This window comes from Myotis davidii, unplaced genomic scaffold (genome assembly GCF_000327345.1).
Source record: "Myotis davidii unplaced genomic scaffold, ASM32734v1 scaffold713, whole genome shotgun sequence".
NCBI classification, from domain to species: Eukaryota; Metazoa; Chordata; class Mammalia; order Chiroptera; family Vespertilionidae; genus Myotis; species Myotis davidii.
In genome coordinates, this window is record NW_006285038.1 from 207248 (window position 1) to 222931 (window position 15684).

General features: G+C 34.1%; 1 protein-coding gene across 1 annotated transcript in view; it reads right to left on the bottom strand.

Moving 5' to 3' along the window:
* Positions 1-12468: 12468 nt before the first annotated feature.
* LOC102765647 (CUB and sushi domain-containing protein 3) overlaps positions 12469-15684 on the bottom strand; it is a gene marked incomplete at its 5' end in the record, with an annotated part of 698415 nt that continues 695199 nt past the window's right edge. Inside the window, one exon of the mRNA XM_006755250.2 lies at positions 12469-12692. Coding sequence (XP_006755313.1) covers positions 12533-12692 — 160 coding nt within the window. The remainder of the gene's footprint in view (positions 12693-15684) is intronic.

A 15684-nucleotide genomic window follows, 5' to 3' on the forward strand; every position in this document is an offset into this window, starting at 1 on the left:
AATTTTTTCTAGTTTTATTACAACATAATCTATCCTGACATATGTATTAAGATATTGCACAATATCTTACAGAAGAGTTTTATGACTTCAAAATTTGCCCATCACTAAAATATCTCCATGCAATATGGGAGTGTTTTCAAATATTCAGACATTCTGTGCTAAGCAATGAAAACTCAGTTAACTCTTTCTATTTTTTTTTCCTTTTCTTCCATATGTTCTCACATTAGGTATATGCTTGCGACTGCAGCATGCCAAGCTCACTTAGTGGCAAAGAGTTGCAAATCCTTTAGATGCATTTTACTTAAATAGATGACTGTAATTTATCTCCAGATTGAAGTAATTGGCAGAAGACTGCAAATAGCAGTCATAACAATTGCTTAACTGAGAAATCATTACCCGTATGTAGCCACAGGGCTTGTGAGAAATTGAAAAGGCTAAAATGCTACCAGTGTCTCTATTCAGCTCCTATTCCTCCTCAGTGCGCTCATGGTTTTCAGCTTTCCAACATTTTCTCAGACTCCATCCCTGCATCACACCCAGTGCTGTCACACCATATGCTGCCTCCTGCACTTTCACACTTTCCAAGAACACTTGAAAAGCTAAAATCCATAGTCTAGTCTGGGAAGTAAGACACGCTCAAAATAACTATCCACAACGGAGTGATAAATGCCAGAGGGGAACAGATAGTGCCACAAAAGTAGACAAAATGATCCTTTCCAGCTGTGAAATATGACAGGCATGGCTTCTCACACAGGCCTGCAAAAGTAGATAAACTCTTGTGACGATGAGGAGTAAGGGGTGTTTTAAGCAGACTGGCAGAAAACAATGTCCGGTGAAGATTTTCGCAAAGGCTCACCAAGGAGCTGTGTGAGGGGAGGCGACGCTTCCTTTCAGCTCCCTGAACTGAAATCTGTACCTGCTTCCCACTTGAGGGAATTAGACTTCCAGAATTCTGAAAACCACTCTGAAACTACTTTCAGAGAATGTCTATTCGTCATGGAGGTCACTCCTTAAAAGTCAGTTTTCCTTGCAAACGTTTCTAACTCTTCCCCCACTAGGCCCTTTGGTTCTAATTGCTGATTGTACATGGGGCTTCTTTGTAGTTGATCTTAATAGCAGCCAGTCATTGTTTGCTTTTTTTATCCTGTTCCCTCAGCAGACTTTGAGCTCCATGAGAGAAGGATCCCACAAATACCTGCTGACTAAATCAAGTTGAACCAGGTAAGCCTGTACGTTGATTAGCGGTTCTCAATCTGTGGGTCGCAACCCCTATGGCGGTCGAAAGACCCTTTCACAGGGGCCGCCTGAGACCATCCTGCATATCAGATATTTACATTATGATTCACAACAGTAGCAACATTACAGTTATGAAGTAGCAACGAAAATAATTTTATGGTTAGGTCACAACATGAGGAACTATTTAAAGGGCCAGAAGGTTGAGAACTGCTGCTAGGGGTTGGGAGTGAGTACAAATGAACAAAAATGTACTTCAAGTCCCTAAGAGAGGAAGTTATTGAAGATAGGTCGATCGATTTTCTATAGCTGTTGTAAAAAGTTATTTCTAACGTGGAACTTAGAACAACACATGTGTTATTTTACTGTTCTGTGGATGAGCAAGCTGACATGGTCTCAGTGTCCGAAAGTCAAGATAGAGGCAGGTGGGCATTATTTTCTGGAGGATCTAGGGAAGAAGTCTTTTCCTTACATTTCCCCGCTCCCAGAAACTACCTGCTTACCTTGGCTCACGGTTCCTTGCTCCAGCTTCAGTGCTCAGTGACGTGGACGCCGGCTTATCTGCCATCTTGTTTTCTCTTCTGCTTTCTTTTTTCACTTTTAAATACTCGTGTGATTACATTGGCCTCACCTGGATGATCCAGACAACTCCCACTGAAGCCTGCTCATTAGCCAAATGGATTTCATCTGGAACCATCATCGTCCTCTGCCAGGTAACCTGATGTAGTCACAGATTCCAGGGATTAATACATGGATTTCTGGAGAGGGCCATTGTTCCACCTACTTAAATATTGGAGAATACTGGCAGTATTTTTGTCTAATGCAATTACTATGAGATTCTCCTTGTGGCAATAACTAAATAATAATCCCCAATACTCCTAAATACCAGCATAATTAAAACCACATGAACAGATTAGAAAAAGGGTAGCCAACAGTAAAGCTGCTATGAATAAATCACACACACACACACACACATAAATGTGCACGATAATAAGAATAATAAGAAAATGTGGAGTGTTGACTTCTGTACGGTCCTAAAGGGTATCCTCTGTGACCTCATTCTGCCTCTCCGACTGGCTTTCTATAGCTCACGTTCTTTCCTTCCCTTTCCTTAAAACGAACCACTCCTATTTTACGTGGCTACACATTTATACCTTAACCTCAATAGCATTTTTCTTCTAGCCGCATTCATGTCTTTTCCTTTTTACTCTTCCTGGATTATAGGCATGTCCAGAGTGAATTTATTTTGCTTTATAGACCCTGAAGTGAGTTCTGTGATTATCATACGCCAATCAGCTGGCTGTTCAGTAGATGTCTGCTAACTGAATCGAGTGAATGTGGACATGGAGCCAATGAATCAAATAGTCAAATCACATTATTTAGATATAAATTGAAAAGAAAGTATTCTGTGATCCAGGACTATTTGAAAATTGCTTAGGACAGAATCAAATCCGCTACAAGTTAACAGTTTCAATTCTGATTTAGCAGAATTATAGGGTCGTAGACTACATAGAAAGTATCATTAGAATATTTAAATTACTGTTGTGGGTCAGTCCATAAGGTATTATATATGTGAATACTAAAATCTTACTAAAGTTTCTGCCATGAACATTTTAAGTTACTTTCAAGTGACAATTTTACATAAAAAGAAACAAGTCTTAAGGATATCCTATACAGTGGGGCCTTGACTTACGAGTTTAATTCATTCCGAGACCGAGCTCGTTAACTCAAATGTTAACTCAAATTACTCTGTCAACTCAATGCAAACAATCGGCTGAGAGACAGCTGGTATCTCAAAAAACTCGTTGGGACACTGGTAAGTCAAGGCCCCACTGTATAAGGACGTTCTCATTTTACTATCACTTACTGAACTTCTTTAGAGGTAGGAGGAAATCCATGTGTACTTTCTTTTTTTATTCTTATTCTCTTTATTAAAAATCAAAAAACTATAATACTATTTTATAAATAAGTCATAAGCTCCACCATTAAAAAAAAAAGAGCTAATCTAAGAGATAAATACCATTATGATAATTTTAATACAATCTTTAAAGCAAACAGTAGGGTACATTAGACAATGATACTTGGACATATAGCTGCACTTACACTTGATGAATCTCAAATCTGTGTTGGATCCTCAAATATTCCATGTTGGACAATGCCCGGTTAAAGGCATTTTATTCTCTACACGTTCTAGCAATCTTCAAAATAATTACAGAAACCAAATCCTCTGTTTCTCTGGTAAGGGCCAGTCAAAATGAGTATCACTCTGTTAAAAACTTATATATAGTGAAAGAAAATGTTTCCCTTAGGAGAGAATAAAAAACTCATTAAGACCTCTTTTCTCATAACATTTACAATTTTGCTGGCCTAATTTTGAGGAACATGGTGAATTTGCATCATTAAGTCATACTAACTATGGAGGTTAAATTGTCATTTTCATCAAATAAATGCCTGCTTCTGAAAAGGAAATAAACAATCACTAATGTAAATAACTAAGAAAGAGAGTCACTGCTTTAGAGATATGTAATACATATCTAGATGTACATTTCATATAATACTGTGATGATAAAGAGATAACTGACATTAGTCTAAGTGCATTCCTGGCACTAACCTATTTAAACCATATAATAGTACAAAGAGCCAGGTACATCTCATCCTATAAATGATTAAAGTTCTTAAAACACACACTCCCATCAAGTCAAAGATACCATACTTTGAACTACTCTCACACATATTTTCAAATAAAACATTTTAAGAAGTTATTCATTAATTTGCTATTGTTCACAAATTAGTAGACTAACAGTAGATGAAAATTCAATTGAACTCCATTTAAAACCAAATAGTTTATTAACTTTTCTATTTTATATTTGATTTGTTTCATTTTTCTTCTACATTGATCATTATTACTCTTTCATTTGACGTATTTCCTCTTTCTTCCTACAAAGTATTTTTTTAAGTCTCATCTGTGGTTTCCTAACTGCACCTTTAAGTCTATTCTTAGAGGTTATGAACCATAATTTAAGTTTTCTGTCCTCTAATGTGAAGTTGATGGGCTAGAATTAATTTATAATGAAATAAACAATTGTGCAATATTTATTGGGTAGCTACTCCATACTTTACATTATGCTTAGATATCCAGGAAATGTACAATAAATGTACAAATACAATTACATGTAATACATATAAATATCCATATATATGAGGGCTTTTAAAATCTATATGTGAAAACCAGGCTAATTGAAAAAGATTTTGTAAGCTTGTTTGTAATTATATTGTAGATACCCATATTTTTAGGATGTAAGTTGTCAATCACCTTTAAGAACTTACCTGATAAAAATAGAGCAATAATTTAAAATAAGCCTGCTTACTTTTGAAGTTGTTTCACCCTGGTAAGAGAATCTGCTAGACAGGAAAAAAAGAGGTCAGATAAAATGTCCTTAACTTTCTAAACTGAATTTAAAATTTGTTCCTTAGAATTCTCTAAGTTTGACTATAGTTTTCACAAACTTTCAGGCTCCTGGGGCTTTAGTTTCATATGGCTTCTGTTGCTCTGTTACAAAAAGTGGTCTTTCTCCTTTTCCTTGAGGATAGTTGAAATAGGTTGGTGTTAAAATAACAACTAAACAAACCTCAAAAATAAAATTAGAAAAAGAATAAAAAGTACAAAAAGAAAAGTGCAAATGTAAAAGATTGTGAAATCATTCCAGACGAGTTGCTCAAAAATAGAAGTCTGTAGTGTTCTGTCTGTCTTAACCATCTTCTTTCTATATTCTCATAGAAAACCCTACCCAACCTTTAATTCCTACAAATACACAATTATAGATTATATATCCTATATAATAAAAGCCTAATATGATAAGTGTCCGGTCTGGTCAGTCATTCTACCAATCAAAGCGTAATATGCTAATGATATGTGAAGGCTGCTCAATCGCTCACTATGATGTGCACTGACCACCAGGGGGCAGATGCTTCAACTGGTAGGTTAGCTTGCTGCTGGGGTCCAGCCAACGGAGACTGAGCAAGATGGGCCAGACATGCCTTGGAGCCCTCCCGTGGTCCCTCCCCAGCTGGCCAACCTTCCACGTGCCTCCCTGGCCCCTATCATGCACTGGTGGGGTCCCTTAGTCTGGCCTGTGCCCTCTTGCTATCTGGGCGGAGGGACCTCCTACCCACTGAGTGAATGAATTTCGTGCAGTCGGCGTCTAGTATATTTATATACATATATTAATATAAATGGCCTCCCAAATAAAAATGCTGTCCCAACTCATATACTCTAGTATGATCCATATTTCTTACTACTTATTTGAAATATGACTGAATTCCAGAGACTAAGTCTATTTAATATTGGACTTAAGACTGCCTCATCACTAAAATGGAGCATAAGATTCTTTATATGTGAAAAATAGAGGCTTGCTTTCCAAAATCAATTGCTACTAAATTTTGCCATTAAGTGCATCATGGGTTGGGTAAGGGTGGAGGGAATTATGAAGACCTAAAATGTCCTTTAAATAAAGAAACCACTTATTCAATTACTGCATAAATAATATGGTTTCTGCTTCTTTACAGTGCTTAGAAATATTTTAAGTGTCACTTAATAATGATGCCCTTAAGTTAATTACATGATACTCTTCAAGGTAAAAGTATTGTAAGTATATCTTAGTGCCAAAAAATTCAATGTATAAGGCAAAAGATATATAAGATCTGAAGAGAAACCAGAGTAGATAAAATGCAATTAAAAATTAGGTTGGATAGTGTAATTGCTTTAAGAAAAAAGAGATCCATTAACTCCATAGGTTCAACGGAATAATCATAAAAAAGCCAACTTCTGGTCAGGTATTTTTTAAGATCTTTAACATTTAAAAAATGTTGTTAGGCAAAAATCTGCTGTTATAGTTACTTGGAGAAGTACTTGTTTTCTAAATTACACAGAATCTACAAAGAAATGTTGGTTCAGCTTCTTTTTAGTACTGTAGTTACATTTTTAGAAAAAATTTAGCTTTCATGAGAAAAAATATTACCTGTTTGTCCAATAATATTCTGGGTAAATTTTATGCACTGAAAACAGCTAAAGGAAGGTGAAAATACGTGGGTAATTAATTATTCAATATATTTATTAATTTTTCATTTCTTTAACTCATTTAAACTAGTTGCTGTTTAATTATTAGGTTATTATTATTATTATTATTATTTCTCATATCGACACAATTGATATGAGTTGCCTAAACTCAGGTTCTTCAATTGCTTCTAGAGCTGCATATTTATTGATGCAAAGTTACCATCAAAGTAAAATCTACTTTTTACATTTCAAACTGTTTTTATTTAAAACTATTATTTTTATAATGAAATTAATATATGCACTCTGGAAAAGAATAAAACAAGAAAATTATAATTATTCATATACTCCTGATAAACCCATCTACTATTTACATTTTATTTCTCTGCTTCAAGACATTTTTGTTTGTATATGTGTGTATTAAATTTGAGCATAATTTTAAAAAATTAGTTATAAATGTATGGTCATTTCTAATACAGTCTCAGACTAGTGAACATTTGTAACTAGTGGGGTTTTTTTCACCATATATAAATAATGCATAATTTTCCCGGCTGGAGTGACTCAGTTTGACCATTGTCCACCAAAAGGTTTTTGATTGGATTCCTTGTCAGGGCACGTACCTGGATTTGGGGTTTGATCCCCAGTTGGGGAGCTCACAGGAGGCAACTGCTCAGTTTCCCTCTCACATTGATGTTTCTCTCTCTCTCTCTCTCTCTCTCTCTCTCTCCTTTCCTCTCTCTAACCATGTCCTCCAGTGAGGACTAAAATCAATCAATCATGAATTGAAAAGCCTTGTCAAATCCCCCTCTCTGTTTATTAATTTCTTTTGGATAACCTATTAAGTAGATTTACAAGGTGAAAAAGAATACTGATTTTGCTCACCCAGAAGATAATATATTTTTCAATACACACTTGACCATTATCTTGTCTTGTCTAATTGATTTCAATCGATGTTCCTGGTGCTTTCTTTTTTCCCCTAAAATAAACTACAAATAATATTTTATAGTTAAAGCTTCAACTAATAAAGATTCCTAAGAAAACATATACAAATTAAATAAAAGGTAAAACATACATTTTCCATTCAAACTGAGAAGAGCCTGTCCAAGAAATGCCAAGTTTTTCATATAATTAAATTGACCTAATATGCAATTTTAAAATGAAATCCATCAAATTTTGAATATCCTGAAAAAATATGTATTAATGCCATACAATCTAAATACTTTTACCCCTTAATCATTAAACAAAAAATTAGCATCTTATTCAACAGACTACAATTTTAAAACTATCATGCTTGTAATTTCATAAAAGTCTATTTTAATTAATCCAAAGTAGTAAGTGAAAGAATACATACACATACAATAGGTAACAGAATTAATATGTGGCATATTTTAGATATACTTTAAGAATTTTTTATAGTTTGACAAGAAGTTACTTCAGGATAAGATCCGTATGTTTCTTACATTTTTATTCATCCAATATCCATTATACCTCATAGGTAGTAGTATACACAAGTTTGTTAAGAAATATTTGTTTCATTAACAAAGTAATTGATTCGTGACATTTTTTGGTTGTTTTAATTCTCACCTGAGGATATTTTTCCATTGATTTTTTTAGAGATTACGAGGGAGGGAGGAAGTGGGAGGAGGGAGGCAGAAACATCAACGGGATAGACACACATGGAGTGGTTGCCTACCATATGCGCCCCAAGCAGGGCTGGTAATCAAACCTGCAACCAAGGCATGTACTCTTGACCCAAAATGGAGCCTGTGACCCTTCATTCCTCGGGCCGATGCTCTCTAATCACTGAGCCAAACCAGCCAGGGCTGACTAGTGGCATTTTACTATTTATACTCACTCCTTCATAGTGGCCATTTCTTCTTAGACTTTATGCTGTTATTTGGTAATCAAAGTCCACATTAAGCACTATACTTCCATTGCCAATAGTACAAGAGAACAAACAATATTTTCTTTCCTGCCCATCTCAATGTACTTGCTGTAAATTCACACCTCTAAGACAAGGTTCTTAACCTGGTATGCAGAAGAATTAAAAGAGTTTGTGAACTTGGATGAGAAAAAATTATACTCTGATCCTCCCTATTCTTGTAAGTAAAATATAGTAATTCCTTCAGTAAAAAGTTGGGGAAAAAAAATCTCTGCTTTTGTCACCAATAAAAGTCACAGATATTTTCATGTCAAGTATTATGAATATCTCAAAGTATTGATTATGATACCTTTCAAAGCTACAGATATTATTAGCTCCACTGATTATGCAATGCATCAGAATATATATATATATCTAATTAGTATCTCTTTGTATATATTTTTACATATTCATATATATGTATATTAGTATATGTTAAAATATTTTTAAAAATTTTGTAACTGCCCTTACCGGTTTGGCTCAGTGGATAGAGCATCAGCCTGTGGACTGAAGGGTCCTAGGTTCTATTCTAGTCAAGGGCATGTACCTTGGTTGCAGGCACATCCCCAGTGGGGATGTGCAGGAGGCAGCTGATGGATGTTTCTCTCTCATTGATGTTTCTAACTGTCTATCCCTCTCCCTTCCTCTTTGTAAAAAATCAATAAAATATATATTTAAAAAATTTGTAATATTTTATTATGACTAATTTATTTTGTATTTCATTTTATGCATTTTGAAACATCATATTTAAGAGTGACATAGTGTGGGAAAAGCCCTGTTTTAAAAATAAAAAAGATTAGGAATGCATATTCTGTTGACTTGCTCTGTAATAAATGTGTAATCTGCTTATTGGGATTACAATCATATCACATGATATTCTCCAGATAACATATTTCATTCTAGCAAGTTCCTTTAGGAGATGCAAAATCTTCACTCAAGGATGAGAAAAAAGGCCCGTCAGGCTCTTTTAATTTATACCATGTAGATGGTTTTCTATTTTTCTTTATATCAATGCATCTCATTGGTTTTGCCAAAGCATGTAGGTTCCTTCCTATTTTCATCGATATGCTAACAGTTACAAGCAAGTTTTGGATTTTTATGAGAGTTTAAACACAGATATCCTATACTGTGTTTTGCAATACAATTTATGGCTATGAATTTGGTTGTATAGAACATACTTCTTTTTTGATATTAATAAAATGACTACACATGGGAACTTATTAAAAATTTAGAAAATGTCAGGTGTTCACTATGTCCATTGCTTTGCATACTAAAGAATGAAATCTGATGTCCTGTGACCACTTCTACTCCCCAGTAGCTTTTAAATCTGCTCTTAAATTATTTTAGAATACCAAGCTCATGAAAGTGATGACAGAAAAATATTTCTCAGATTTTTATGACATGTACAATCTTCTCAGATCAATATTCCCTCTCCTCCAAAGTCATCCTAACCACAGATTAATACTTTGACAAGCAATGCATTCTCTTATTCTTTTTAAGAGAGAATCACCTAGTTATTTTCATTGACTCTTTAAGCCAGTGTTATGTTCTTTTTCTCCCCCTCACTTGTAAGTGAAAAGGAAGGGCAAAATAAATCTGACCCTTTGGTCTATTTTCACAATCATTTCCATCAGGCTCTAGTATCAATATCCTGGCTGGAACCTATAGCTTTAATGCTTTTACATATAAGGAGAGTACAGGAAGACTCTTTGAAACCACTTCCTTAATTGAAATTTGCTAAGAAAGTAGCAAATTTACCACAAAAAAGTACACATTTATTGAATCATCAAGTTTTGCACTTTAAAAAGAACTTATAATTTTGTTAATTATATTTCAATAAAGTAGGGAATAAATAAAAGTAAACCTGCTTCCACTAACCTTATTTCTAACTTTTGAGAGGGTTAAGTATAAAGAGCATAGTAAAAGATAAACTACAAACATTTAAAACGAAGACATGTAAAACAAGGAAATAATATTAAGAAAAACATCAGAAGTGAGAGAACAAAAATTAGAAAACAAAAAAGGATGAAAAAGTGAAAAAAGAAAAAAACAGAGAGGAATAAAAAATAAGGACTAAGAACAGCCAGGGAAAATATAGAAGATATGAAAGGAGTGGAAGCTGGAGGCAATATAGTTAATAAAATAAAACCAGAAGCTAAAATTATATCAAGAACCATTTATTTCTAAAATGAAAGTGTAATAACCAGAGACAGACTTTAAATGGAGTTTGAGGATTTGAAATATAAAGATAGCACTATATATTTTGTGAAAAAGGAGTTTGCTAATAAAATTGAACTTAAATAACTTGTGATTTGCACTTTATAGAAATTTGATAACTTTCTTGAGTATAAAACTTTACATGTCCAATCCTGACACGATATATTTGTTTTTGAGTATTACTTTAATGTAGCTATTCAAAAGGTTACTGTGTTTGTACTTATGAAACATACTAAACAGAAGTATCTCTAAGAAAATTTACTACAGAAATATTAGGAATCATCAGCTATACCTAAATTCAGATAGTATTATTAAAATGTTTACATTCAAGAAAAATTCAGAGATAAGGCCCTTATGATACTATTATTTTAACTGGGAATCTATACACTTCTAAAAGAGTGCCGCAGTTGGGGAACCATAGAATATGAGGAAGAAAAATACCTACATGTCATTGCTAGGTTGCTAAGTATATATAATATGTATTTCTGGAAACTTAAAACATCCATTAAATATGGGCTGTTCATTCCTTTTACTGACCAGTACACTGTCAGGCAATTTTTTTTTTTTTAAAGAATACACATTTTACAAAAGCAATTATCCATTTTTATTTTGTTTACATTGCACTGAAAATTTACATCATACTTTTACAAAGTTTTTTTTTCCATAAAAATATACTTCTTTACAAAAGTGTATGCATTAATATAAGAGGAGTAGCCAGTCGCAGAAGAAACATTGTTTAAACAAGATCTTAAATGTATTAACCTTAACATTAATGGATGAATCATTGTTATTGCAGTCATTTGAATAAACAAGAATAAATAACTGATGGCATAAAATTTAAAACAGCATCCTGTCAGTAGAGTACAATGTTGAGAAAATTGTATGAATTTCCAAAACAAAGTATCTCAAAGTGGTTTACAAGAAATTCACTAAATGTGGTAGGGGTAGGTCCAAGCATGGCGCTCCGGGTGCAATGATTTCTCTTAGGCACTCTGTCTCGTGATACAAAGAGTCAAGACTGTTTACAGAGTTATCCATACTTGAAAGGGACGACAACAGAGAACTCACACTGGGTACATAATTTACTCAATGAAGTAAAACATGCTATTAAAGGAGGACAATGACCTATTCAACAAAAATGCTGGCATTACTGTGATACAGTTGTAAGTGAGCCACCAATAACTTGCAAATGCATGTCTTAATTTGACAGTGAGAGAAACCTGGTAAATCCACAACTTTAGAGAAAAAAAAATGAAATTGGTGATTTAAAAGAGTAGATTTTGTTTTTTTTGGTCATTAAGTTTAGGGGCTCGTCCAAATATATGTCTAACTCGTTACATAAAAGTTCAAAAAATGTTAAATAAATTTGAAGGCTCAACTGGGAGGACGATGTAAATGTTATAAACTAATTACAATAGATTAATATGTTTGATTTGGTCTTTCAAAAACATTAGAAAGTTTGTTTAAGGATGATAAGCTTGGTGTCTCAGATAACTGCAAATTCATCATTATTATAGGTAATTTTTGCCAGCTAAAGTGGTTTCTGGATGACATAATTGATTGAAACAAGGAGTTAAACACTACCCCCATGGCTCACTGAATACTGGTGGTCACAACAAAACGAGGGAAATCGGGAGGACAGCATGATGATCTTGCCATTTGCAGAAATTATATAAACATGAATAGCAATAAGATCCTAAAGAACAAAAACTAGAAAGTCAAATCAGAGTGGGCAATCTTCTCTCTCTGTGGCATAAATTAGCTCATAAACATTTCAGGGCTTGACTCAATCTCAAATATCCATGGAAATAAGGAAATCAATGACTCAATTAACAAGAACACACAGCTGATAGAGTGGTGTGAAATACAGACTTATGGGCGTCATGTAGCACAGGATGGTTAAAGAGAAGTCAGTGAAACATGAAGAAGAATTATGGTCCAGTTTATGAAAAAAACACTCTTCTCTCTCATTCCTCGGGAAAAGGTGACCCAGCAAGTCCTGAAAAGTGTGCTTTAATTTTTCTTTTTTTTTTCTTTTTTTTTCACCAGTGAACTAATGTGCACTGTTTTGGGTGTCGACTTCCAAGCTTCTGAAGAAGGCTGTCATGTTATACCATCGTGCAGACCGTGTTCAAATTGGGATCGAATCGCACAGCCTTCCCTTCCACGGACTTGGCACTGGTGTCGTACATGGGGTTTTCAAACGCTGCTTGGCCATTGTTATTTTCATGAACCGAACAGCCTGTGTACTGTGTTTTGGGTGCAGTCCTGTTGATGAGAACATTGATTAGCTATGCGTCAACTTTCTCCTAGGAACAGCAGCGTGGAGTGCAAACATAATATGCTTGAGTTCTCATGGTTAATGGATAATGTAACTTAAAGGTATTTACTGACAAGTCACAAATTCAATACATCCGATTTGAATAATTTACCCGTCATTTTTAAATCCTGAGTGCCTTTATTTACACATAATACCTATTTATATACTGTACTGAATTGAGCAGTACGAGTATAAATAAATGATATATTATGGCTATCATACATTTTCTTATAAATATTAAATTATCATTATGAATTAGTATGTATATTATAAATACATTGTGATGATGATGATGATGAATTTAAATCGCATTACTATTCATTCATTCATTCATCAAATATTTATTGAGCATCTATAATAGGCCAGGCATGATCCTAGGCATAATCATTACTCTCATGGAGCTCATACTGTAGTGACAGGAAAAATTAAAAATACATAAAACAAAAAATAATAGCTACTCAGAATTATTCTGATGAACAGAAAAATGGTTGCTCTGATAGGAAGTAACTGGGAGCCACAGGAGGTAAAATTTAATCTGAGACTTGAAGGACCAGGGGTTTAGCTGGTTCTGCACTAAACAGACGGGGACTCCAGGAGAGCAGACAACTGATGCTGAGACCTGACCTGAGAAGGTATTTGGATTGTCGCTAAGACAGAAATATGTGATTTGCTTAGAAATGTTATATCTTAGCGCATGTGCCTTCAAAATCTCAAAGAAAGGCTAGACTGATACTCAAGTCATGAAAATAGTTTCCAAAGAGTTACTGAGGGCTGAAAGTTTGTCTTTAGTTAATAAAACACATAGAGTCTAGGCTGGCTGGTGTAAGTTACTGTTTTGCATTCCCGCTTCATATATATTTTTTTTATTTCTCTCACCTTTGACTAATGCTTATTTCTAATTTCTCTTTCCCACATGCCACTGCATAATTTGCTGACATTTGTAATGGAACAGAAGCAGACTTGTCCCTACTTGTTTCTGAGACCTAAATCCTAAAAAAGATATGTATTAAAATAAATGTTTCTCAACTCTTTTGTTTATACCAAGCACCACAAATTTAAACTATATTTTATCATAATTTATATTTGACATTACATTGCTTTACTATCCCTAATGCATTTTCTGAACTTTTTTCCTAAACTAAAAATTGTTAGGTACTTTGCAAAACAATATTGAAAAAAACCAAAAAACAAGTGAAGAGCTATCTTAAGTTTCTTTCAGAGGCATCACCTATATAGTTGCTTACACTTACTCTTGCCAGGTGCATAAAGAGTCAGATTTGTCTCTCTCTTTTTTTTTTCCAAACTAGATTCACAATAAAAAACTAGAAGCAGCATAATTTCCTTATAAAAAGGTAAGAACCATAAAGATGTAAAGAAATTTACTTTTGCTAATATTGAGCAACAGCTTAAGAAAAATATCATCAAACTTTACAAAAGAAAAGTTTGTACCATCAACAAAAATTAAGTTGAAATGAATTAAAGTTTTAAATATATGAGTTAAATCTATAAAACTTTTAGGAGAAAACATACATGATCCTGAATTTGGCAGTAGTTTCTTAGATATGACACTAAAAGAACAAGTAACAATAGAAATAATAGATAAATCAGATTTCATCAAAATGAAAAACTTTTGTACTAAAAGGACACGATTAAGATTCTCTCTCTTCATTGATGTTTCTATCTCTCTCCCTCTCTCTTCCTCTCTGAAATCAATACAAATATATTTTTAAAGATAAAAGAGAGAGAGAGAGAAAGAGAGAGAGAGAGAGAGAGAGAGAAACCCAGCTGGTATAGTTCAGTGGTTGCACGTCATCCCATGCATCAAGACGTCACCAGTTTGATTCCTGGTTAGGACACATGCTTGGGTTGTGGGCTCAATCCCCAATAGGGGTGTGCAGGAGGCAGTTGATCGTTATTTCTTATCGATGTTTCTCTATCTCTCTCTCCCTTTCCTCTCTAAGAAAATCAATAAAAAAATGAGAGACAGAGAGAGTGGAAATACACTCTGGCCTGTGTGGCTCAGCTGGTTGTGTGTTGTCCTGTGCACAGAAAGGTTGCTGGTTCAATTTGATTCCCAGTCAGGGCACATGCTTGGGTTTCATTAGAGGCATGCGGAGGCAGCCTACTGATATTTCGCTCTTACAGATATGTTTCTCTCTCTCCCTCTTCCATCCTCTTTCTCTAAAAATCAATTTTAAAAATGATTTTTTAAAAGAGAGTAGAAATACAACCCACAGAAAGGGAGAAATATTTGCAAACCATATAACTGTTAACAGTCCAATAGTCAGAATATATAAAGCATTATTACAACTCAACAAGAAGAAGACAAACAATCCAATTACAAAATGAGCAAAGTATTTGAATACACATTTCTCCAAAAAGATGGACAAATGGTCAAAAGCATCTGAAAAATGCTCAATGTCATTAGTAATTAAGGAAATACAAATCAAACCATAGTAAGACAGCACTTCACGTACACAAGGATAGCTATAATTTTTTTTTTTTAAGAAGGAAACAGAACATAACAAGTTTTGGCAAAGATGTGGAGAATTGAAATAGGTATCCAAACTAAAACCTATATCAAATGTATATAGTAGCACTATTCACAGTAGTCAAGTGCTAGGAACCATACACATGTCCATCAGTTGATGAATGGACATATTCAAACAGAACACATTAAAACATACAATGAAATATTATTCAGTCTTATAAATGAATAAAGTATTCATGAAGCTATTACATGGATGAAATTTAAAACACTTTTAAGTTATTATGCTGAGTAAACTAGTCAGAGAAAGACAAGTATCATATGATCTCACTCATATGTGGAATCTAATGAACAACATAAACTGATGAACAAACAGATCCAAAGACATAGAAGCATGGAACAGATTTTCAAACCTAAGTGGGAAGGCAGGGGAGGATGGGTGGGTGGGAAGA